The sequence below is a fragment of the Phocoena phocoena genome, chromosome 19, assembly GCF_963924675.1.
Source record: "Phocoena phocoena chromosome 19, mPhoPho1.1, whole genome shotgun sequence".
NCBI classification, from domain to species: domain Eukaryota; kingdom Metazoa; phylum Chordata; class Mammalia; order Artiodactyla; family Phocoenidae; genus Phocoena; species Phocoena phocoena.
The window spans coordinates 44,462,123-44,486,916 of record NC_089237.1 but is presented as its reverse complement, the minus strand read 5'-3'; the positions used below and the strand labels follow the sequence as shown (position 1 = coordinate 44,486,916).

Here is a 24,794-nt window from a genome sequence, read left to right as displayed (position 1 = left end):
CGCACTCTAGTGCCCACTGCTCCCCCAATGACAGGTGGCACCTCTGCCACCAGCCCAGCACCCCAGTCTGCCCCGGGTAAGCTTATGACTGTGGTCTCGGTGGTTCAGGGGCGCGGGTGGTACTGCGCGAGGGGGTGGATTGGCATACCTCATAGCCTCCTCTTCTGCAGACCCAGTATGACGCACTGAAGAAGAAAACGGAGGTGATGGAAATGGAAGTGATGGAGGCCCGTCTCATCCGGGCAGCTGAGATCAACGGGGAAGTGGATGATGATGACACAGGTGGGTCAGAGGCTGGAGGACTTGGAAGTGGCCTGAGTGGCAAGCTCTGATGCCCACCCCTAGGAAACCACACCCCTAGGAAACCACACTCCTGTCTGTTGGGCTGTTTTAAGGCTACGTGAAATAAACTGATGAGAAAGTAGAGGTGCCAGTAAGTGCGGGCGATTATCGTGGAGGGCGGTAACAGCCATGATAATGATGATGTCTGAGGACCACGGTCTGCCAGTCCCTGGGGAGAAGACAGCACACGTGGCCACATCACCCTCTCTAGGCTTCTCCCAGCTAGTGGCTCCTCCTGCCTTGGGAGGAAGCCACCATTCCAGGGACCTTTCTGAGTCCCTCCAGCTGACTCCACCTGCTGCCCCATCCTTCGTCCCCTCGGCCCCTTCTCAGGGACTCTCAGCAGCTCGGTCCTCCCTTGTCTGCCCCCACCCCACAGGTGGCGAGTGGCGCCTGAAGTATGAGCGAGCAGTGCGGGAGGTGGACTTCACCAAGAAGCGGCTCCAGCAGGAGTTTGAGGACAAGCTGGAGGTGGAGCAGCAGAGCAAGAGGCAGCTGGAGAGGCGGGTGAGTCTGGTGGAAGAAGCGGAGGTCTGTGCCTAGGAGGAGCTGGGAGAAGCTGGGAGGGGCTTGGCACCACGTGTTGGCCCAGGGAATGGCCGGAGCCAGGCAGGCCCTGGGAGCAACGGGGAAGGGTTGGCATGTTCGCCTCTCGGTTCGGGGGACAACCAAAGGCAAGCTATTGTTAAGAGTGTCTTAGGTTCCCTGGACGACCCTGACTTCATCCCCCATCCCCACGTCTCCCCCTCATTCACCCACTTCCTTCGCCTCACCTCTTTGACCGATACTTCTGGGCCTCTCAATGGCGGCTGACCCTGCACCCCATCTTGCCCCCTAGCTTGGAGACCTGCAGGCAGATAGTGATGAGAGCCAGCGGGCCCTGCAGCAGCTCAAGAAGAAGTGCCAGCGGCTGACGGCCGAGCTGCAGGACACCAAGCTGCACCTGGAGGGCCAGCAGGTCCGCAACCACGAGCTGGAGAAGAAACAGAGGAGGTGGGTGGGTCCCCTGCCCTGGACGCAGCGGACTTCCTAGAGCAGCCCGAGACAGGATTCCCTGCCTCCCTCCGGGGAGGAGAGAAGAGGGGGCCTGAATTTGGCCAGCGGCTTTGCCTGCATGGTCACTCATCCTGGAATGTGAGTCAGAGTCTCACTCCTAAGGAGCACGCAGACCACAGCCCCACCGACGGCCTGCTCAGGGCTTCGCTCTCGGACATGCTCCCCTCAGTATGTGCTGTCACCCTGCCTGGGGCCAGGAAGGATGGGTGTCAGCCAGAGCCCGTGCAGGAACCTCTCCACGGCGGCCCTGCCTCTTGCCCTCGCCCGGCTCCCCATCTCTCCCTTGCCTTAGCTACACAAACACACTCTCCTGACTAATGTCGTTAAACTATCATGCCACTTCCATCTCATTATGGTAAATGTAATGACACAAAGGGGGGCAGGTGTAGCCCTCACGGGAGAAAATCCAATTTAAATTAATTTCCCTGGCTGGGGATGGGAATGGGATGCCTCTGTTAGTAACAGGGAGGAACCCTCACAACCTGGGAACAGCAGCGTGCCCCAGGGGGTGGGAACGGCACCCGGTTCCCCGCTGCAGGGGTCGGGTTCTCAGCAGAGCCACCAGTTGCCTTTGTGAAGGGGCAGCCCTACACCCACGCCCCTGGGGGTGAGGACGGCAGGGCTGAGTCCTTTCAGTGACACAGGGTTACCCTCGGCCTCCTGGGCTCACTCGGGCCTGCCAGGCTGCTGCTTTGCAGAGAGTGGGGGGAGGTAGGAAGGCCTTATATTTCTCCCTCCCAGCTCTGTGACTCTCTGCTTCCCTAGTTCTCATCTTTACCCCCACCTTCCCTTTTACTTAGTGGCAGACACCCTTAGCGGGACACCCCGCCCCCGCTCAGAGCACCCCCCTGACGGTGCCAGCTCGGCCTAGTTACCGTCTCACTGCACTCCCCGCTGGGCACCTTATTAGGTTTCAGCTGCCCGGAGTTTTCTTACTTTTTTTTTGATGTGGAGTTGGGATGGGGGTGAGCTGTTCAGTTTTTGCCCTGAAGCCGATTAGCTCTTCAGTGAAGGTGGTAAGAGGAATTTAAGCAATTTGCTCCTTCTGTAGCGTCACTGGGCAGGAAACGGAAGGCTGGGAAGTGGAGAAGTGAAGAAAGAGGCCCCCGACCGTGGACCGTGTGCCCGTTGAAGCATGCTGCCAGCCGGGCACAGTGGGACTGGGGCCTCCAGCCTAGTGTGGGGTGTCCTGGGGGTGACAGGGGTGCTGCTGGGGCAGGTGGGCCTGGCCAGGGCCTGGTGCTCAGAGGTGGGGCAGCAGCCAGCTGCTCCATCTAAAGTTGCCAGACTGAACTGTAGAAAGTGAGTTAGACACGGCAGGACTTCCATTTCTACCCATTCTGATGCCCGCTCTGCCCTCACCCTGGTTCCTCTTCCCGTTCTTTGATCTGTTGAAAGGGAAAAGGTCGAGACTTAATGCCAGAGAGGAGTCTGTCCACCTCTTCCCTGGAAGCAGTCTGTGGTTCCCTCTGAGGCCCATCTGGTGAAAAGGCTCCTTGGACCTGTGTGATGAAATCCCTACCCACCCCATCCCAGACCAGGTTGCTCAGCAGGGCCTAGGTGGCCTGACCTGGGACCCCTGAATGTCACCTGACCACTGGCCCCAAGTTCAGGCTGCATGATTCCCCCTGACTTGGGTCCTATCCATATCTGTGGCACCACTTCCTGGCGGCCTCTGGGTGCTGGAGACCTGGACTCTTCCCTTATCTGATGGAGCCGCCATGGCCACGCTCCCTCGCAGGTTTGACAGTGAGCTCTCGCAGGCGCATGAGGAGGCCCAGCGGGAGAAGCTGCAGCGGGAGAAGCTGCAGCGGGAGAAGGACATGCTCCTCGCCGAGGCTTTCAGCCTGAAGCAGCAGATGGAGGTGCGTGGGGCTTCCCATCATCCATACCCCAACCCCGTCACAGGCTCGGGCCAGCCCAGGGCCAGCCTCATCTTCTCTTTTGCTCCAGGAGAAAGACATGGACATTGCGGGATTCACCCAGAAGGTTGTGTCATTGGAGGCTGAGCTCCAGGACATTTCTTCCCAAGAGTCCAAGGATGAGGCCTCTTTGGCCAAGGTCAAGAAACAGCTCCGAGACCTGGAGGCCAAGGTCAAGGATCAGGAGGAGGAGCTGGATGAGCAGGCGGGGACCATCCAGATGCTGGAGCAGGTGCTGAGGGCTTGGCTGAGGAAGGCACTGCCGTCCCCACAGCTACCCCGGGGTGTGGGCCAGAGGAGGACAAGATCCCAAATTCAGTCAATCATTCCTTCTCTTATTCACAAAGTATTGAGGGAGCACCTGATCTGTGCCAACCACAGTGTGAAGATAATTAAGCTTTCATGGTACTTTCCACAAGAACAGATCTTAATTGACCTCCACTGGTGAGGGGCTCAGAGTGCATGGCAGCAGGAAGGCCATGAGCCCATCCAGCCTGCCACTGAGCTACCGTGTCAGTTCAGGGAGCTAAGGCCTGGAGGCCAAGTGGAAAACCTGCAGGACTGCCCCCACCCCCAGCAGCCTTCTCTGGGCCTGTGCCAGACATCTAGGAAAGGAGTTCAGCTTCTCTGGAGAAGCCACTTGCCATAGAAACAAGGTGGGAGCAAAGAGAGACGTTCCCTGCTCCCAAGCCTGGGGAGAGCGGCCCATGAGGGTGCAGTGGGGAGGGGTCAGGGTGCTGCTGGGAAAGAAACCCAGTCCCTACTCCCACCCACCTCCAGGCCAAGCTGCGGCTCGAGATGGAGATGGAGCGGATGAGGCAGACCCATTCCAAGGAGATGGAGAGTCGGGATGAGGAGGTGGAGGAGGCCCGGCAGTCGTGTCAGAAAAAGGTAAAGCAATGGGCGCTTACCCGTCTAATATAAATGCCGGTTCCCCCATCACTGCTTTGAAGTAAGGGCTTTTCTGTTTCTTTACCTTAGCCACACGATTTTCCATTGCTATTCAGAACCAGGAATCTCCGCTCAGGATCCTGGCATTGGCTGGGATGTGTGTTCTCAGGGTCTGTAGAGAAGCTCAGGCCCTTGAGGAGTTAATGCCCCCTGCTTTCTGTGCCAAGAAGCAGGCACAAGGGCTCTGGAGCAAGGGCTCCCACACGGGCCTGGGCCCCTGTGCATGGCCTGCCGTCCCTCCTCTCCCTCCCAGGCCGCTTTGAAACCCTAGGAACTTTGAATTCAGGGTCTGCCCCTCTGGGGTCATCCATGCTCAGCGCCGCCCCACTCTTTTCGCGGGGTGGGAGGATCCAGCAGGGAAGGGGCTGGCTGGCGCCAGACACTGAAGGGACGAATGGGCCCCTGTTCCCAGCTAAAGCAAATGGAAGTACAGCTCGAGGAGGAGTATGAGGACAAGCAGAAGGTGCTGCGGGAAAAGCGGGAGCTGGAGAACAAGGTGGCCACGCTCAGTGACCAGGTGAGTGGAGACTGCTGGCTGCCGCAGGGAGAGCTGGGAACAGGAGGGGTGCTGGTTCCGTAGGGCCTGCTGTCATCACCTGTGGGATGGGTGATCACATCCACTGCACACTGGGATTTCTCACCAGCTGGCATAATCCTGGCACTTCCTCTGTCATTGCTCATTAGGCATCTCTGAGAGTGAGGGTAGGGTGAGGAGTGGGCTTGGGGAAGACAGGAGGAGGCCCCGGGGCAGAGCCCAGAGCCCCAGCTTCTGCTGTCCACCCAGGTGAACCAGCGAGACTTTGAGTCAGAGAAGCGGCTCCGGAAAGACCTGAAGCGCACCAAGGCCCTGCTGGCAGATGCTCAGATCATGCTGGACCACCTGAAGAACAACGCACCCAGCAAGAGGGAGATCGCCCAGCTGAAGAACCAGGTACCTGCAGACAGGAAGTCATCAGCTTTCTCTCTCTCCCTCCTGCCCCTGTCAGTGGTTCTTGAGTCCTCGGGAAGGGAGGTGACAGGGAAGTGGGGAGAAGCCAGACTCCCCAGGGTCTGCGTATGCTATATGCATGACTGTCAAGCCCCGGATGGTATGGACGGGCCCAGCATCCACCTCCCCTGTCACGGGAGGAGATGCCGGTACACACACAACGCATCACAGCCCTGGGGTCTGAAGTAAACAGGGGAGAAGGAGAGCTCCTGGGTTCTCTCTCCCCTGCGAGCCTCCTGCACAGCCCTCCTGCCCCCAGGGAATGGCTGACGTCTCTCCCTGGGGCGGGGGTGGCTCTCTGTCCAGCTGGAGGAGTCAGAGTTCACCTGTGCAGCAGCCGTGAAAGCGCGCAAAGCAATGGAGGTGGAGATCGAAGACCTGCACCTGCAGATTGACGACATCGCCAAAGCCAAGACGGCGGTGAGGATGCGGGGTGTGCCGGGCCAGATTCGGGAGGAGCTGAGGGAGAATGGAGCTGTGACAGTGGCTGCTTTTACCCCAAACAGGGCTCATTCCCCAGCCCGGTCCCTTCACGCCAGGGCTTTCTGCGGCGAGAGCGGGCCTCCCCTCCTCTGCCTCTCCCCACTCAGAGCAGAGGCCTGGGAGGGGATGAGGTGGAAGAGGGAGCCAGCAAGGGCCCATCTCCCTGTTTAACCACCTGTCTGTGGGCGCTTGGCCACAGGCCCCGACACCATAAATAAAGGCAGCAAATGTGGCTGAGGGATGTAAACAGGTACCTAGAGATTAGCAGAAGCACCGATAAGAAGATGGGATGGCTCCGTTTCCCTCCCCTGCCCCTGGCCAGCCCACTGACAAGCCCAAGCGGCAGCTAATTAGAGCGCTTATTTAATGCCTTGCTTTTAATTCCCCACCTCTCCCACGGCCCATCCATTGGCCGAAAACTCATTACTGGGATACGGCCATCGGTACCTCCTCAGGCAGGGAATGGGGCAGGGGAGGAGGCTGGGCTTGGCTCTGGGCTCCCTGGCCCCCCAGCTAGTCACCTGGCTGCTGAGAGATGCCAATCTCCTGGGCTTGATTTATCCCCGTGACATTTATGCTCCTCAGCAGTTTTCAGGTGAGTAATTCAAATTCCTTAATTGTGTTAAAAAGGGCTGTTATAAAATTACCATTTTATTTAAATGCGAGTTAATAAATTTCTTGGCGGAGTCTTCCGCAGCTCCCCACGTCCCAGTAACAAGATGGATGGGGCAGAGAAGGAGCCAATGCAGTCATTTTGGTTTGGAATTACAGGCTAATAGATTCATTCATTTCCTGAAGCTGCTGTTGGCTGTCTCTTCTCCTCCCCCTGCCAGGAGTGGACTTGGCTGTGGGCGCTGGATGGCCAGGGAGCAGGCAGTCCCAGGAGAAACATGCCAGGAGAGTTTCACAGATTTGAGGGGTCCTTCCTTGGGGCCTGAAGGGGGCAGAGTGCGCACAGGTTAGGGCCTGAACACTAGTGCTAGGACGATGGGTCCTTGGTTCTGGACAGACCTTTTCTGCCTTCTCATTAGCCTCCAAAGAGCTGTCAGAAAGCAGCTGTCATTTAGCCCAGGGTCTGCCTGAGCTGCAGAGACAGCCCTTTTCCCTCAGCTCCCTGGCCCACAGCAGGACAGGCAGTTCCCCGAGCATCATTGGTCCTGGAACCTCCTCCAGCGGGTGGACCTGGCCCTATCATCACCCCGTCCCACTGGAGGCGGCCTAGGGAGGTTCAGTCTTTCCACCAAGGGCCATCAGGCAGGTCAGGCCTGATGCTCTCTGATCTGTCTTCACCTCTGTCCAGCTGGAGGAGCAGCTGAGCCGCCTTCAGCGTGAGAAGAATGAGATGCAGAGCCGGCTGGAGGAGGATCAGGAGGACATGAACGAGCTGATGAAGAAGCACAAGGCCGCCGTGGCTCAGGTACCCTGCCCAGGAGTGCCCCACCGCGCCCTGCAGAAGCACCATCCCCTGGTCCTCCTCTAGGTCCCTGGCACAGCCTCTTCTTCGGGGGGGGTCATGGTGCCTGTGTGCCCTGGCCTCAGTGAGGGGTGGGGTGGGATGGATTTGGTGCTCATGGGGGATCCTGCTTCAGCACCCTCTCCTTTCCCAGGCCTCCCGGGATCTGGCTCAGATGAATGATCTCCAAGCTCAGCTAGAAGAAGCCAACAAAGAGAAGCAAGAGCTACAGGAGAAGGTGGGGACCAGGGTCTCCCTTGGCAGAGAGAGGGTGCCAGGGTCACTGTGTGTGGGGACCAACTCCCAAGCTCACAGGCAAGCACGTGCTTCTCTCTGCCATCAGTCAGCATCAGCAAGTGCAGAGGCCGAGGCTTGGAGCCGTGTCGCCATAGCAGACGTTTCGGCTTCGGCTGCCTCATTTCACATTTCTATGCCCTCTCTGGTCCTTAGCTTTCTCTTTTCTCTCCAAAGGGCAAAATCTGTGCTCGCGCAGGGCCGGGTGGGGAATGCCCCTGGCTCGGGGCCCCATCCTTCCACCTCCCTGTGCATCCCTCCCTCCCTCCCTCAGCCTTCTAGTCACCATGGTGATCTTGCAGGGGGGTGGGGAGAGAGAGAACCTGCCCCTTCCCTTTCCAGGCTCAGTTCTTTCTTCCCTTCCTGCCCCTCCCCCCCAACCCCACAGCTACAAGCCCTCCAGAGCCAAGTGGAGTTCCTGGAGCAGTCCATGGTGGACAGGTCCCTGGTGAGCAGGCAGGAAGCTAAGATCCGGGAGCTGGAGACACGCCTGGAGTTCGAAAGGACCCAAGTGAAGCGGCTGGAGGTGGGTGCACACTTCCCCGGCCAGTCCTCAGCAAGCAGGGTTGAGCGGCCCCAGCGGCTGGAGCCACGCATGCTCAGCAGGGCCCGGCAGGCCCGCAGCCACTCTGCTCCACGGAGGCCTCTGCCAAGCTGCCAGGCCAGCTGACGGGGCGGGTGCCTTCTCCCCCGCTCACCAGGCCTGCTCTCTGGGCACCGCGGAGCCTGCCCGCTTTACATTCTGACCCTGTGCTTGCTTTCTGCCAAGGGACCAGAGCAGCTTAGCTTTTCGTCTTCATGTTTTCCTCCACCGTGGACTCCCCCCCACCCCCGCTGCCGGTCCCCTCACTCGCTCTCCCGCAGGGTCATAAATATGCAGCGGACGGCGCCACTTCTGCAAGGGCTGGAGTCTGTCCTCTCATCTCACTCGCTCGCTCTTTCTCTCCCTCCCACTTTTTATTCCCTTTTTTCCTCAGTTCTTCCCATGCTTGCATTCTCTGCCTTTTCTCCTTCCCTCTTCATTTTCCTCCATTTTGGCCCCATTTTTCCTTCTCCCTCTGTTTATTTTCTCCCCAATCTCATTCCCTTTCTTACCCTGACCTATTTCTTCCTTTCTCCCCATCCCATTTGTCGTCTCCCTCTACTTTTCACCCTCTTCCCTTCGACCCTTCTCCTTTTTCTGTTCACCTCCATCTTCCCTTTCCACCCCTCCTTCTCCCCAACTGTAATCTCCAACCTCCACATTTAGTCCTTTCGGTTCCACCCTCCTGAAGCCAGCGTGCTCCAGCCCCTCCCTCTCCAGCAGAGCAGGTAGGAAGAAAGAGGCCAGCAGAATGATATCTCCGGGTTTACACCCCTCTCACCCTATTTTAAGTTCTCCTTCTCCATCCCAAGCATGTAGACATCTGTCTGAGCACTGACAGGGCTTCATGAGAAGTATGTTCATGGTGTGGGTGCTGAGGAACATCCCTGCCACCTCCCCACTCACCCCTGAGTCGGTGGAGCAGGAGGGAGGGTGGGGATGGAAATAGGTGACTATGGAGCTGGCAGTGGGCCTCGGAGGGCATTAGCACCCTTGACCTTCAAAGAAAATATGGCTGGACCTCCCAGGACAGAGTCACAGTCCTCCGGCGAGCTAGAGAGAGTGAAGGAGACTTAGTAATAGTCCACGTTCTGCCTTGGTAATATTTTGATCCACGTTTTACACACAGGAAGGGTTAAGTAGGTTGCCTAAGGCCCCAAAGCTATCAAGGGGCAGAGGAGGCCACTGGTCTGGTGGATGTAAAATAGGACAGACCTGCTGCACTTGCCTTCTTTTCTCGTGGGCCCCAGTCCCTTTCCTCAACTCTCTCATTTTCCCTTCTGCTCAGAAAGGCAGTACCGTGGTTTAGATGCACAGAATGTTAAACACATACAGCCCTTAGACATGTAGCCTTATTTTAGAGACATAGAGGCTGGGGGCTGAGAGTGGCGACCCCACGGCCAGTCAGTGGTAGAACCAAGGATTAGGACCAGAAGCAGCGTTCTTCCCTCACGCTCTGCCCCAATCTCCAGGGCTTTTTTTGCTCAGCGTCCTATGGCGTAGAAGGGGAAAATGTGTTCACGTTTCGGGGGAAAGAGAGATTCATCAGGCTTAGAGGAATGGCTTTGTGTTTGGCACGTGATGACTGCTCAGTCTCCTCCTCATCCAGAATTCTGCCGTTTACTTCCGAGCACAGGCCCTAGCCTTTGGAGCTTCTGGGTTTAGGGTCTCTGAGGGAAACCCTGCTGCCCGTGGAGGCACCACACCTGGCATCAGTGTGGACAGGCCCAGACTCTAGCTAGAGCTCTCCTCCGACCTAGGTGGTGATAATGATGATAACAGCACTTTTCGTCTTCCAGAGTCCCTTCACATGCATTACTTTATTCGGGCCTTAAAAGACCCCTGGGGAATAGGTGTTATTCTCCCTTTTTCACAGAAGGACAAAGGAAGTCACCTCCGAGGGCTTTTGTTGCTTGCCCACCTAGCCAGTGAGCGGGGCAGCCGGAGCTGGACCCGGGTCTCCTGAGTCTGGAGCTCTGCCACACCCCGCTCTCTGCCTGGCTGATGGGTCCCTCTTCCCACCTCCCTGTCCAGAGCCTGGCCGGCCGGCTCAAGGAGAACATGGAGAAGCTGACCGAGGAACGGGATCAGCGCACGGCGGCTGAGAACCGGGAGAAGGAGCAGAACAAGCGGCTACAGCGGCAGCTCCGGGACACCAAGGAGGAGATGGGCGAGCTTGCCAGAAAGGAGGCCGAGGCGAGCCGCAAGAAGCATGAACTGGTAATGCCTCCTACCCACGAGGCCTGAGGCTGGCGGCCCTCTGAGAAGCTGCTAAGCACACACCTCACCCGTGGGCTTGTGGAGGTGGGCTGCAAAGAAAGCATGGTTTAATTCTAAACCAGAATTAGAGGGAAGAGAACATGTCAAGAACACAGTCCACAAAGCCTCAGGGCAGGCCAGGGGCCAAGGGTGGTACGGAGTCTCCGTCAGGCAAGGCCAGGCCTCAACAGCCCAGCAACAGCAGAGCAGAGAAAGCTCTGCAGGTTCTCAGCGGCACCCACGTAGCTGCTGCCTGGCCCAGGGAGACTGGAAGCTGGCCTTTTCTGGGGCAGCTGGGTGAGAGACTGCCCTCCTGTGGACTGGACTGCCCCCTCTCCCTCCTAGGAGATGGATCTGGAGAGTCTGGAAGCTGCTAACCAGAGCCTACAGGCTGATCTGAAACTGGCGTTCAAGCGCATCGGGGACCTGCAGGCCGCCATTGAGGACGAGATGGAGAGTGATGAGAACGAGGACCTCATCAACAGGTGAGGGGCCTCTATGGCAACCGTGGCCGGCTTGGAGGCCCTCTTGACTGCCTCCAGACCAGGTAGAACAGCTGCAATCTGGGTCTCCCCACCACTGAGCCTCTAGCCCACCATTGCCCTCACTGCCAGACCCCAGCATGGACCCTGTCCTGCAGCAGCTGAGGGCTGGACATCTGCTGCCCGGGTGAGACACCCCCCTACTTCCTCCCTGTCCTTCTCCCCAGGCCTCCCAGGGACCTGGCTCTCCAGCTCTGCCCATTCAAGATGAGTTATTCCCCCGTTTAGCTGCATTTCTGATGGCACCTGCCCCACTCTGGGGAGAGCAGAGATTTAAGGGCCCTGGTGCCTTGTTACCGTGCCAGAGCTTTTCTCACATAAGACCCGCCCAGGGAATGGTTTAGCAGAGAGATTTGTAGTCTTAGGCCGAGGAGGAAGTCTCGAGGCAGGCAGACTGGCAGTGGGGGTGGGGTCAGACCCTGGAGAAGCTCCCAAGGCTGCCCTGAGCAGACCCCCCCAGACTTGCCCCCATCCCACCTGAAGGCCGAGGCCCCATCCTGCTCCTGGGATGCCCGGGGAGCCTGCTCCTTTAGGGTAGGGGAATGATGCCCCAGGCAGCCTGGACCGCCCTCTGAGGACAGCACTGTCCCACCTCCTGGTCTCAGCCGGCCAGAGCCTTGTCTTGCTGAGGAAGGAGGGGTCCTCGGCTGAGAGGTCCACCTTGGTTGACTTTTCTGTGTTCTTCCGGCCCCCTTGCCCACCATTTTCTTTCTGTTTCCAGTTTGCAGGACATGGTGACAAAGTATCAGAAAAGAAAGAATAAACCGTGAGGACTGGAGCGCACGCGCTCTCTGCCTCTCCTCGCGTGGTGTCTAACCTCCCCCTAACCCTGGGCTCCTGCCCTGCTGCATGTCGCATGTGGACACACAGCCTCCTCTCCTCCTCTGAGCTAGTCCCTCATGCTAACACGGCTCACTCTGTCCCAAGGGAGGCAAGGGGGCAGGCCGCGCCCTGTAGAGCGCAGGCAACAAGGGTGCGCTCCACCTGGAAGGCTCACTGGCCTCCACATCCTTGGTCGGCAGGATGGGGGCTCTGTCAGAAAGGAGAGCTCATGGGCTTCCCTGGTGGCGCAGTGGTTGGGAGTCCGCCTGCCGATGCAGGGGACACGGGTCTGTGCCCCGGTCCGGGAAGATCCCACATGCCGTGGAGCGGCTGGGCCTGTGAGCCGTGGCCGCTGAGCCTGCGCGTCCGGAGCCTGTGCTCCGCAGCGGGAGAGGCCACAACAGTGAGAGTCCCGCGTACTGCAAAAAAAAAAAAAAAAAAAAAAAAAAAAAAAGAAAGGAGAGCTCAGCCTCATTGGGTGGTACCCACAGCCTGCCTTTGTGAGCCTCAGCCTCTGCCCCATCAGAAACCAAGTGTAGCCACTTCCCGGCCTCTTTCTCTGGGGAAAAGTCTGTTTGGGCTGGATTTCTCCCCTTCCTTGGGCTCCTTTGGAGCCTGAGCTGCCTGAAAGAAGTGGGTATGTTTCATTTTGAAAGGTCCGCCACCTTCTTTTGGCAGACAAGGGTAGAAGGTGAGGGGCATCTAACCGTTACTTGTTGGGAGAAAGCATCCAGGCAGGGGAAGGGAACACAGCCAGATGTGTTTACTTTACTCTCCGCAGGTACCTTGGGCAGAAGGAGGCCCCAGGCATTTGTGCTGCTGTCAGTCAGGTGGCCAGAAGCCCAGTAAATCCACCCCCTGTCCGTTTCCTTCTTTCTGGGTGGGAGCTGGGCAACTGGGGCAGATGTGCGGGCCCTCAGGCAGATCAGGGTGATCCTCCTTCAGGTCTGACAGGGCTGGTCTTTGGAGGTGGTTGTTCTAGCGCCGCTTTGGGTTTCCTCCCCCACTCTCTCTTGCCTGGCAGGCCTCCTCCCCTGGCCAGGATGGGCTGGCGGCAGCGCAAAGGACTCCGTGAGAGCTAATGATAAATGTAATAGTGTGTAACAGTGACAGAGGGCCACTGGAGCCCGGTTGTCACACGCAGTTAATATCCCCTGCCGTTCTTTCTCCGTTTGCTTGTTCCCCCAGGATTCAGCTCCCAGTTAACTAATAGCACATGAGCCTGGACATAAATTGTATTTGACACAAGGTTTAATTCCGACCATTTAAAATTTCAACTGCCCCCCGAGCCTGCCTGCCCCTGGAGTTTGTTTACGGGCCTGATTATTTAAGGAAAAGAATCCAAACATCCTCTATAGGCTTGAAACTAAAGGGAAGGCAAGGGCAGGCAGGCCAGCTTCTCAACCCATTCGCTGCTCTGAATGTCAGGAGGCAAATTCATATTCTGGGCCCATGACTGTCTGTCCCCTGTGTGTTCTAGCCCTGCCATCCTTGGGCTGGAGGAGCTTCGAGGACTGATAAACTGCATATTTCAGATCATATTCTAAACCACTGCACACACACACACCAGTGTGCACTCATGCAGGCATACAGGGCCTGCAGTCCTAGCCAGGTTCCTGCTGACGGCAGAGGGGGTCTTTTCCTCAGCAGCTCTGGGCCCCTGCTCCAAGTTATTGAGCGAGTGTGCTAAGGCAGCCAGAAAAATAATGTTTCGATTTACTTAGAGATACAGTTGTTGTTGCCATAACCCTAACGAAAGCAGTAAACAGCACAGTATTAAGGGAGATTTATACAGAAACGCTTTTAACATGTAGACATAGATTTTGCAATGCATACAGCACCTCCTTTCTAATGACAATCAGTATGGTTACGAACGGCGGTGATAAATTACAGGCTCTGAAGGAGGTTTTTTGCACGGGTGTGTAAGTCAGGTGGTATTGGCGTTCCACAGGGCCCGTGCACCATAGTAAATCTGCCAGGCTCGAACAGGCACAGGGCTTGCATTAGCCGTTTCAGGGCTGTCTGCTAAACTCCTGTTTAACCGGGGCATCAGCCAGCCTGGTCTTTGTTATAATTCTGTATTTGACGGAAGCCCATAAAATAGGCTTCTTTATTCCCCTCCCCACGAGTCATGCTGGCTCATCCCCAGAACAGAGTCTGGTGGCTTCTTCTGTGTGTGTGTGTGTGTGTGTGTGTGTGTGTGTGTGTGTGTGTGTGTATGTGCATACACACCCGCACGCACGTGCGCGCACGCGTGCACACCTGTATGGCTATTTATTCAAGAACATAAATCAGGAATGGGGCTGCTCCTGTTGACACAGATGAAAGGAAATTTATATCAAGGAGCAATCCTAGCATATCCATAGCAGGGAACGTGGTGAGCAGACATCTTGCAGAATTCTAGAAGCAGTCTCACTCAGAAGCTATATCTCCAAGCCCCTGCTGCTGTGTAAGGAGGTCACCGTGATTCCAGCATCAGAATTTGACTCCTTTGGGCTTTCTTGCAAGTCGAGAGGGCTCAGGCCAGCTTGGCCAGAAAAAAGCCCTGGGGGAGCAAGAGCTGGAGGCTTCCTGAGGGTGGAAGAGGAGACTGGGAGGGACAGAGCCCTTGTCTGGGATTTCTGGGCCCCACTGGATCTCGAGGTGCAGCTTGAATCTCTTACGAAGCCCTCGGGAAATGCTGCGGTCCCTGCCTTGTCCTTTCTGTTTCTTAAGGGCCAAGGGGAGTCGCAGGATGGGTCTGCGATATGGCCTATAGTGCCCAAGTTGGCAGTGCATGAGCTCAGGAGACTCCGGGTTCAAGCTCACTCGAAGTCATGATGAAGCCCTTCTATTCTCTGGTCCATCACCAGCAGCCCAGCTCTTGCAGCAAAGGCATGGAAAGTGGCAGCAGCTGTAGCCACATTTTTGGGAACAGGCAGACAAGAACAGCAGAATAGGCCTCAGGGAGGAGCTGAAGGGCCCGGGATTCCTCTTTTTAACCAGACGCCATTTAGCTGTAATTGATGAAGGGACGGTCTCCCTGTCGTTCTCACTGGATTGGTTGGCTGCACAGTAGCCTGTCACAGAAAGTGGGGTGGAGGTGCCTCCGTGCTCCTCAGGGTCTCCTCGGTGGCTGTCACACAGTGCGGCCTGCTGAGCGGGGCAGGGTCCTTGTGGATGGTGCGCTCCTCCATCTGACTTCTCTTGTTCTCTCTGACTCACTGACGCGCATGCTGCCCTGCATCCCACCCCCACCCAAGACAAACTTGCTTTGCCACTTCGGTGCTGCCTCCTGGGCCACCAGGTGATCACCTCTTCCCAGCCTTGCCTACCTTTCTGCTCCTCATCCCACAGCGAGGGGGACTCAGATGTGGACTCAGAGCTGGAGGACCGGGTCGACGGGGTCAAGTCATGGTTGTCCAAGAACAAGGGGCCTTCCAAGGCGGCTTCCGATGATGGCAGCTTGAAGAGTTCTAGGTGAGCGTGTGGCTTTAGGTGGGAGGAAAGGCCACCTCGTGCCCCTGGGATGGATGAGCAGCGCCTTGATCCCAAAGAGGGTGGGCCTCACGCCACCTGCGTCTCTCCCTTGCCTGGTATGTGCGTGAGGGGCCCAGGCCTGCCCCTGGCACATGGGATGAGCACAGGAGGCCTGGTTTCTTCTTAGTCAGGGTCTGCAGCACCCTTAATTTTCCGAGGTAATGTTTTCCTACCGGGCTTCAGGGCTTTGGTTTGGTGTAGGTTTAACTTCATCCCCACTTATTCATTCAACAGATGTTGAACGAACTACCTGATGGTTTGGGCCCTTGGAATCAAGACTGAAATGGGGCACAGGGGGACTCTGGATCCCACACCCTGGACAAGGCCAGTCCGGGCTGGCTGTGGACCTCTGAGGTCTTAGTAGGAATAGCAGCATAAAAGGCCCCAATTCCCCTGACTTCCCTGTCACAGCTACAGACACATTTCTGTCTTTCTCTGCCCACTCTCTTCTTCTTCTCGTCTCTTCACTCGCCCTCCACCATGCTTTCTGCTAACACCCATCCACTGGGGGAACTTGCTCCCCTATTTTCCAGCCCAGTCACAGTCTTCTGATCACACAGGCAGCTAGCTACCCCTGAAATCCAGGTCTCCAATTCCCATCCCTCACCTACAGGCCAGCCAGGGTCCTCTGCTCCCACCCCTCCCGTGGCCACTTCCCTGCTGACTCCGCCCTCCCAACTCAGAGCCATCCTGATCCCCCAGGGCTCACCTTTCCACCTCCTCCCAGAGAGCGCTGGGTGAGCTGGGTAGAAAAAGGAATCCCTCTCCTCCTCCAGCTCCCCCGAGGCCCCTTCCCAAGTCCAGCCCCTCACCGCAAGCACCCAGCGGCCCCCTCTAATTGGTTTAATTTACTCGGCCAAACAACATTTTGTTATTGGAGATAATGCCACCTTCCCCGCCCCACTGCCATTCACCACGGCGCAGCACCAGGCTCCAGGTAGTTGACAATGAAATAAATTGAACTAAACGTTTTCGAGGGGAAAAAGTGATGAAACAGAACAATAGTCTAATTTACATGACATTCTCCATGAAGCTATTTTCACTGACGCAAATTATTTTGCTTCATTTCCTCTGACGCTCTCACGGCCACTTTGCCAGGGCTGCTGCCAAGTTCTCCTCCCTTCTCCCTCCCCCGGTGTCTTTATTCTCTATGTTTAATGCTTGTTTCTCTCTCTCATTCTCTCTCTGCTGCTGCTAATCCACTCCCGGTTCTCTCCTCCCTGGCCTCACCCCCCGCACAGCAGAGCGGCCCTCAACACCCTGGGGAAGGAGGGCAAGGGGGTGGAGGAGAGGCCGGCCTCCGTGCTGAGCTCCCTGAGCTATCGGAAGCGGCTCACCCTGAAGGACTCCATCGGGGGCACTGGGGATGAGGATTCGCTTTTCACCACCCTGAGCGAGCGGCCAGCCTCCCCCGAGAGGCCCCCCCGGAAGGCCCGCGGGGGCCCCAGGGAGGAGCCGGGCCTGGGCAGGAAGTCCGAGGAGCCTGAGGAATGTGGCTCCGTCTTCTCCGGGGTCAGGGGCTGCTCTAGCCGGGGGCTGGAGAAGCCGTGGGGCTCAGACTTTGACCGGGCCTCGGCCATTTCTGCGGCCGTCAGCCGGGCCTCCTCGGCCACACAGCGTGGCTCCGGCGAGGATGGGGCCTGCTCCTCCATGAGCTTCTCGCTGTCGGGCTCCCCCAGTTCCCGCCGCAGCACCTCGAGGCTCGACAGCCTGTCAAGGACCCTCAGCCCTTCCTTGGGCCGGGCCTCAGCCCTCAGCCGGGAGAGCCCCGATTCCCACCTGTCCCTGGGCCGGAGCTGCCTGGATGATTGGGACGATGGAGCCAGTGTGGCCTTGAGTGAGGCCCGCTCACAGTATAGCTACCCATCCCTGGCCCGCAGTCTGTCGGTGCCACCCCAGCCCCGCATCTCCGCCTCCACCACGGATGAGTCTCTCGACTCCAGTGTCCGCCCCATCAGCCGTCACTCCTACCTAGACCCAGACCTGGAGGCTGCCATCCACGAGGTCTTGAGCTACAAGCCCGTCCCGTTCCACCGGAGCAGCCTGGAGCCTGACTCTGAGGAGGATGACCGGAAGAGCATCCAAAGTACCCGGAGCGCCCAACTGGGCCCCCCGGCACGAGCCACCAGTATCCGCCGCTCAGCCTCTGCTGCGGACGTCTCTCGGTCCCGCAGCAGCCGGAAGAGCCGGAGCAAGAGAACGAGCAGCTCCAGCTCCAGCTCCGAAGATTCCTCGGAGCACAGGCGGCGGAAGAAGGGGAGCTCTCGAAAAAGCAAGAAGAAGTCCAAATCGAGAAGGAAGAGAACAGAGACGGAGTCTGAGTCCTCCTCATCGACATCCAGTGACTCCACTGTCTCAGGCCACAGCCGCTCGAGCGTGAAGAAGGGCCCGGCTGCGGAGGACAAGGAGGCTGGGCAGGCGCGCCGACAGTCTCGGAAGGAGGAGAAGAAGCGCAAGAAAGAGGTGGACAGCCTGATGATGCGGTACCTGTACCGCCCCGAGAGCGACTAGTGCAGTAGGTGGCACCTGGCGTGGAGTGCAGAGCATGGTGTGTGCCGCTTGGTGTGAACTAACGTGCTCCCGTCCCACCCGCCACCACCCAGGCCCCTTCCTGCATTCCTCGCGGGCAGGCCTGGCCTCGGAGAGCCTCCTGGCTACCTCAGAGAGCGCGGGCCAGCTGAGCTGACTAGTCATTCTGAGCCCTGAGCCCAGTCAGCTGAACTCGCTGGTGATGTCCGTCACAGCTCCCACTTATCAAGTCCTAACCCTGGGCCAGGGACCACCCCCCACCCCCCACCCCCCCGCCAGATACGTGCCATATTTTATTCACTTAATCCTCACACTAACCCCACAACAAATGTCTGATTAGCCCCATTTTATAGAACAAGAAGCTGAGGTTCAGGGAGGTTAAGTTATTTGCCAAGGTTACATAGCTGGTAAGTGATGTTGCCACGATCTGAATGGAGTCTATTCAGCTTGCCCTCAACTACTCCTCCATACGACCCAAGGCAGAGCACATGGGCAAAATGTTTCCTCTGTGTGTCTGGCAGCACCCGCATGGAACTTCCATCCATGACCCTGACACGCTGGGCCCAGGAAAGGGCTCTAGCTGACCCCCGGGCGTGGGTTGGTACATCACTGGCCATCAGCTATGAAGGGGCCTTTTGCTCAGCTCTCCCCCGCCTGCAGTGTCACCCTCCTCTCTGGCATGCGTCTCGAGCCTAAGAGTGCAAGGCTTACAGGGCTGCAGCGCCCACACCATCGCACCCTGCAGCAGACCTGGGGATGCCTGACTCTCTCCCCACCCCTCCTACCCGAAGCCCACACATGAGCGTCACCTCATCTTAGCTCATCTTGTAAAGTTTTAATGAATAGAAATTAGCAGCTGCTGAGTGACAGCCCCCTCCTGGCTCTCCTGCCTCCCCCAGCCTTCTCCCTGTGGGAGGGAGATCTAGCTGTTAGGCCCTTTATGCCCACACCCCCACTTGGAAGAAAGGCGAAGACTGACTCACAGGAATACTATTGTTGCCAGTTTCCCTGGTGGGCGGTGACATTTGGATCACCCTGGTTATGTGAAGTTGTTTTTGGCATGGTACCCTCCCAGCGCAAGCTTGCTGCTTCCCAGGAGGTATGACCCCAGAGCGCAGGCCCCTGGGGCACGGGCAATGTTTCCTAGATGCATGAACTAACACACACCCCTGTCGCGTGCTAGTGGGCCTCTTGTGCAGTGGAGCAGCTGCCCGAGCACACTGTCAGCTTGGGCGGGGTTCTACCGAAAGGGACCAGTTTTGTTTTAAGGAATGGAGCCCATGGAAGTGAATGTTACCTGCAGCTATTTGGAGATGGTGATGGGATGGGATTGGGGGGATGGCATGGGAGAGGCGGAACTTGAACCCAGACCAGGCTCATGGCCAACTCAGATTCTGTGGGCCCTGAGCTGCTCAGAAACCAAGCCCTTGGGCTTACCCCTGCTCTGTCACTCCCCCCACGTGGCAGATGGTTGCAGGATGCTCTGGGAAGAGTAGGAAGCATCTCAATTGCACTAGGGAGCTGTTGTCAGTACACAGTGAGAAAAGGCAGGGGTCATAATATCGTGTCTACCATTTCAGCCCTTCCTTCCGCAGCCCTGCTGAGTGCCCTGCTCCCCTAGCACGGGAAGTCAGCTGATGGGCCATGGGAGGAGGTTTGGAAAGCAGAGAGGGCCAGGCCCTTCCGAGCCCGGTACCAGTACCTGAAGAGGGAGACGTGGGCCTAGGCAGGCCATCCCACACCGACCAGCAACTGGTGGATTTCAGACCCCAGTGACTCAGCCCGTCATCACCCTTGACCCAGCAAGAACAAGAACACAGAAAGCCTGTTTCTTCCCTCAGCCACCAGCACAGTTCTTGTCCACCAGGAAAACAGGAGTAGTCCTGAAACCCTACACACCGCCACCTCCAACAAGGATTGGATTCACTGCGGCCAGAGTGGGCACCAAGCCAGAAGCTAGCCACCCAGTAGAGAGCTGGCAGAGAAGGTCCAGGGGAGGGAGGACCTAGTTGGACTCAGCGTGAACTGGCTTTGGGTGAATAAACTGCCAAGAGTGGGGGCAGTTTAGCTTCCCACCCAGTGATGGGGCTCTGCAAGAATGCAGAACACTGAAAGCATCCATAGCAAAGGCAAGGGGAGGGGGCTGCTCGCCCAGCGGGAATTAGCTTTATGCACCAAATGGTTTGTGACAGTGTTGAGCAGGAGACACTGGCTTGTGAGGAGGAAAGCTTTTGAAACAATGTGGTTAAAATGTTCAAATTGCAGCCCTGACTCTTGCCCCGGGGAAGGGGGCCAGCTGCCTGCTGTTGACTCTCTGACAGCTGTGCCTGTAGAAGCCGCAAAGGAAACTGGCTAAAAGAGCACCCAGGGTGGGAGCAGGCGTGTCTCGTGGCTGCACAGAGCAGGGGAGAAAGGCCTGGCATTTAGCGCTCCCGGCTGCCTCTGCCACTGCACCCAGCATCTGGACGGAACAGCGTTGAAACCCCGCTGTCGTTCATCCAGGTGTCCGCCTGGCCGGCACAGGGATATGGAAGTGGGGTCCGCAGCTCCGCTCTGAGGAGAGGGGTGAGGATGGAAAGGAGCACCCCATTTGCCCCAGCCCTGGCACCTACCTCACCGCCCCCCCTCCCCACAAAATTACCCCACTGTCTTTCCACAGAGCCATTCCTTCCTTTGCCCAACAGCAGACCTTAGCATTGGGTGCCCAGAAGTTCTGTCTAAACAAATGAAAATAAAATCAGGCTCCCGCTAATTCACGATTCAAACAATCCAAAAGCTAAAATAACCTCAGTTTTTTCTGTGTTTCACAGTCATCGTTGAGCTTTATAATTCTGTCCCTGAGACGTCCCAGAGTCCTTAAGTGCCTTTGGCCCATCAGAGTAAAACTCATTTATGTTCAGACTAGTTTATAGTAAATGTGTTCTGTGCTATTCTGATTCCTTTAAAAATGGTAATTCGTTCGTGAGAAATACGATAACTATTAACCACACTGCCCCATTCCTAAACCGTTTTGCATAATTGAACAAGCTCTTCTATCAGACTCTTCCATCTCCCCAGGGAGAGAGAAAGAGAGACCTGTCTTTACACACCCCCTGGGCTCTCGCCCAGGCCAGTGGGGAGAATGCAGGTTTCATCTGGTTTTCTCCTCAGGTCAGCCGTCTGGCAGCAAGGTGGAGTCATCAAAAGGCTTTGAGGTCTAAGGTCCCAGGTTCAGATTTACACACTGGCTGTGTGACCTTGGGCAAGGTGCTTCGTCTCTTTGAACCAGCTTCCTCATGCCATTTCATGTGGTGAAGAATAAGATGGCACATCCAGAGTGCCTAAGACAGTGTCTCACATTACAGGAAATACTCAGTGACGAAATCCTTTCTTCAACACAGTTGGAAAAGCTGAGCATGGTTCTTTCTTGCAGAACGCTGTGTCCTCCTCTTTTGGTTTGGAGATAGAAGAACTTTGAAAGCGCTAGTCAACAAGGGCCTTCCTCAGACTCTTAAATCAGAATTGTAGACAGTGGGATCACAGGATTCCTGTTTATCCTAGCAGAAGCTCTCTAGGATCTGGAAGCAGGGCTGTGTTCCTGAGATCACTGGGCAGGGAGGGGCCCGTTGAGTGCAGGGCACTGGTAGGGGTGGAGCCACCCCGGGCTGCATTTTCTCCAACATTGCTGAAATTACAGTGTACTTGGACTGGCAGAGGCAGTGGAGGCGGGAGGGGCAGGGGAAGGCTGCTCTAAGACTTTGGAAAAGAAAGAAAAGAGAAGGTGACTAGAGGTGGAAATGAGATCCCATCCATGCTCAACGCCATGAGTCTGCTCCATCCAGGGAGTAATGCTTCTTCATATCTTGGTCAGGGGAGAGCGAGAGGCTCCCACTGGCCTGATGAAAGCCTTGGGGTTGGATTATGGTACCAAGAAAGGGATGACTATGCCACCCTGAAGCAGAGGTCTTAACCAGCTCCTACATCCTGAGTCTCTATTCCTTGTGAGTAGATGATATCATGGTCAAGGGCAGAAACTCTCACCGGCCTTTGGAAAACCTGATTAGGAGGAAGGGTTATGATCTGGGAGTATTCAATGGGGAAAGCCCGTCCTTCTTAGAAGGAATCTTTTTGGGATTAACTTTACTAAGACAGGTTGTAGTCGTGTAATCACCAGACCTGCAGTCTCCAAGTCAATGCAGTCCATGGACTGCCTGTATCAGAATCTTCTGGGGAGGGAGTTGAAAATGCAGAATTCCTGCATTCCACCCAAGAGCTAGCAAATCAAAACTTCTCAGGGGAAGAACCCGGGGATCTTGCAGCCAATTCTTACGCACATTCAAGTTCGAGACCCACTGCTCTTCAGCATTGCTTTTCTCGGAGTTGTAAAAGGTTTCAGAGTCAAAACGATGTGCTCCTTTCTCTTACTACTCTGAGTATCTTCTGGGGAAGCTAGGAAAGTCTTCTACTTCTCAATTTGTGACAGGGTTTGGGGGGCCTCCTCAGGACCAAAGGCTTTTGGTGTGGAAGGTAAAGAGCATCCTTCCTCTGTGACCTCATTCCTCTCTCCCTGCAGCCCCACCAGCTACTGGAAGTCCCTTGCCCCTGACCGGTCAGATGATGAGCACGACCCTCTCGACAGCACCTCCAGGCCCCGATACTCCCACAACTATCTGAGTGACAGCGACACAGAGGCCAAGCAGACAGAGACCAACGCATAGCCCAGGGGAGTGGTGTGCACCCCTCCCACCCACGGCCTACTGCTGCCACGGCGCCTCTCCCGGGAAATGGCGGGGCACGGGTCTCCCCCACCTGACTGCTGATCTGCATGGGAAACACCCGACCCTCTTCGGTCAGGGGGCTTCCCAGGCTGTGGGTATCTGACGTTTCCACGTGGAAGAGGTGGAGGGAAGAGCAGTTCTGAAAAGAGAACTTTCTGCTCCTGCCTTGGGCCACCGTGGATGGCAGGTGGCTTGGCACTGCATACAGCCAGCAAGTTGACCTCCATCTCAGCCCCCTCCCCCCCGCCCGCTCAGGGACGGTGGACAGATTGCCTACTAGGACATTCTCGGGTTGCTGGGTCCATGGGGAGGAGTTTGGGGTGGGAACAGCAATTCCTTCCCCATGACTTGGGGGAGGGCTTTCTCTTCTCAGTGCCTGCTGTCTTATTACTTTTTAATTTAAATACCCAACCTCTCCATCACAGCTGCATCCCTGAGAGGGGGAGGGGGCTGTGGTGGCAGCTGGCCCGCCTCCCCGCACTGGGAATGACTAGGGGAACCTCAGCTTCATCTTTACTCTTAAGAGAGCAGTCCTTTCTCTGTGCAGCTGGAGAGACCCGTGAGCAGAGCTGGGCCCAGGTTCTTAAGAGTCCGTGTCGGGAGGGGCTCTCAGGTGCTTCTGGGTTCGAGCTGAGCAGGCCTACGCAGACGGGGGTGCATCTGTACCAGCCAGAACTTCCAGCCCCTACCCTTCTTTGTCTCATCAGTGTGTTAAGTGCAATGACCCCTTGAAGAGTAAACCCATTCCACCTAATGCCAATTCAGGGTTTATCCAAGCACTGCCTCCCTCCCCCTCTGTCCAAGTTGCCTGGATCACAAGCTCAGCTTGAGAGGGAAGGCCTTGGGTTGAGGGCTTGTGATCAGAAAAACTGAAGATGGAAGCTTTGGTCGGTACTGATGTGTATTAGATGCGAGTCCTCACCCTGTGTCCTGAGCCTGAGTCATTTTTCTTCTTCCAGTCGCCCTGCCCACACACACTTATCCCAGACATGACAACATGCAGACTGACAGTCCCAGCTCCCACCCTAAAGATCATCCCACCAACACCACCAGACGGGGGCCCAAGGGCAGTGCCTGGTGCCGCTCCCATCTGCTGTCTCCCCTTCTCTCCTGCAATTGGTTTGTACTCATTGGGCTGTTCTCTCTTCCCCTGCTTACCTGATGTATGGAAATAAATGTCCTTTTTCTCCTGGCTCTGACAATTTTCCTGCCTGTTCCTTCAGGCTCAGGTAAAGTCCAGGGGTGGTCACAGGGGAGCAGAGTGAGGACCCTGGTGGGGAGCTGGGGGAATCACCCTCATCCCTGACCTGCTCCCACATCAGACCAGTGCTGCTCAGAGAGCTTGGCAGGTCATCTGGAGCAGGCGGAGGCAGTGGATGAGAGGGCTGGTCAAGGAAGACACAAACCCCACCTTTTAAGAGCCTGTGGATTGTAATTCAGGTTGGCAGAGCCGTCCAGGCCTTGGCCTACCCTGGCCTCCACTTGGGAATGTTGAGGTCCCTGTGATTGTTAAATCTTGCCAATTACAGAGATCCTATCTTCTCTCTCTCTCTCTCTCTCTCTTTTTAAGTTTAGTCATCCCAAAGATGACTTTCTGATCAGAACTCTCTCTGGCCTCCAACCCCATTGGCCACGGGGCAACTTGAATAGGCTGGGCGTGCCGGCTTCTCCACGCTGCTCAGTCTCTGCCTTCATGCCCCAGTCCACACGTGGTTCCCTCACTGACAGCTGAGAGGCAGTGGGCAAGAAACAAATGACTCCCTCCTCCTCCTCCTTTACCTTCTGTAACGTGACCAGTTATAATCCCTGCGTGCATGAAGTATTTACAGCTGGCCGATCAGGCTCCTCTGGTTTGGACAGGTAGGCAAGAAAGGGTATCAGACAGGCCTGATGCTGACGCTCTGGTGATGGCACCCACCCAGAAAGGGGCAAGAAAGGGAAAGAGGGGGAAATGTCATCCTCAAAATGAATGGGAGAGAAGTGTGAAGTGGCTGCATCTTGAACAAAAGAAACTGCCCCCAAGGTGGAATAGAGAAGGTAGTCAAAGTGAAGTCACTTTTTTTTTTTAAACTGCTGGCTCCTCATGTTCAGTTCTGTCACTCACATCTTTAACTCCTGCTTTCAGATAGCTCGGTGCACTTTTTTCCTCCCAGGAACTAGTGTGACAAAAGTCCCTGCTACCTACAGACAAGATCCCAACTCTGCTCACCCACACTGACTCAGGCCTTTGGTTAATTATTGATAGAAAGTCCCAGCATCAACCTCTAATAGCCTTCCCTGGGGCGGAGGGCTTT

At 56.5% G+C, this 24,794-nt stretch overlaps 1 protein-coding gene across 5 annotated transcripts in view; it reads left to right on the top strand.

Annotated features, from left to right (window-relative positions):
- Positions 1 to 23,691, top strand: part of MYO18A (myosin XVIIIA) — an 83,997-nt gene extending 60,306 nt beyond the window's left edge. For 3 of the 5 annotated variants that reach the window (XM_065897664.1, XM_065897663.1, XM_065897661.1), the window contains 16 exons: positions 171 to 282; positions 722 to 849; positions 1,181 to 1,335; positions 3,140 to 3,263; positions 3,352 to 3,552; positions 4,101 to 4,211; positions 4,684 to 4,788; positions 5,056 to 5,202; positions 5,566 to 5,679; positions 7,043 to 7,159; positions 7,350 to 7,433; positions 7,878 to 8,015; positions 10,107 to 10,292; positions 10,677 to 10,816; positions 15,032 to 15,154; positions 22,296 to 23,691. In XM_065897664.1, the coding sequence (XP_065753736.1) occupies positions 171 to 282; positions 722 to 849; positions 1,181 to 1,335; positions 3,140 to 3,263; positions 3,352 to 3,552; positions 4,101 to 4,211; positions 4,684 to 4,788; positions 5,056 to 5,202; positions 5,566 to 5,679; positions 7,043 to 7,159; positions 7,350 to 7,433; positions 7,878 to 8,015; positions 10,107 to 10,292; positions 10,677 to 10,816; positions 15,032 to 15,154; positions 22,296 to 22,440 (2,130 nt within the window). In that variant the 3' untranslated portion in view covers positions 22,441 to 23,691. Of the gene's footprint in view, positions 1 to 170; positions 283 to 721; positions 850 to 1,180; positions 1,336 to 3,139; positions 3,264 to 3,351; positions 3,553 to 4,100; positions 4,212 to 4,683; positions 4,789 to 5,055; positions 5,203 to 5,565; positions 5,680 to 7,042; positions 7,160 to 7,349; positions 7,434 to 7,877; positions 8,016 to 10,106; positions 10,293 to 10,676; positions 10,817 to 11,594; positions 11,640 to 15,031; positions 15,155 to 22,295 lie in introns of all 5 variants that reach the window. The other 2 variants (XM_065897662.1, XM_065897665.1) reach the window with 2 other exon arrangements.
- Positions 23,692 to 24,794: the final 1,103 nt, after the last annotated feature.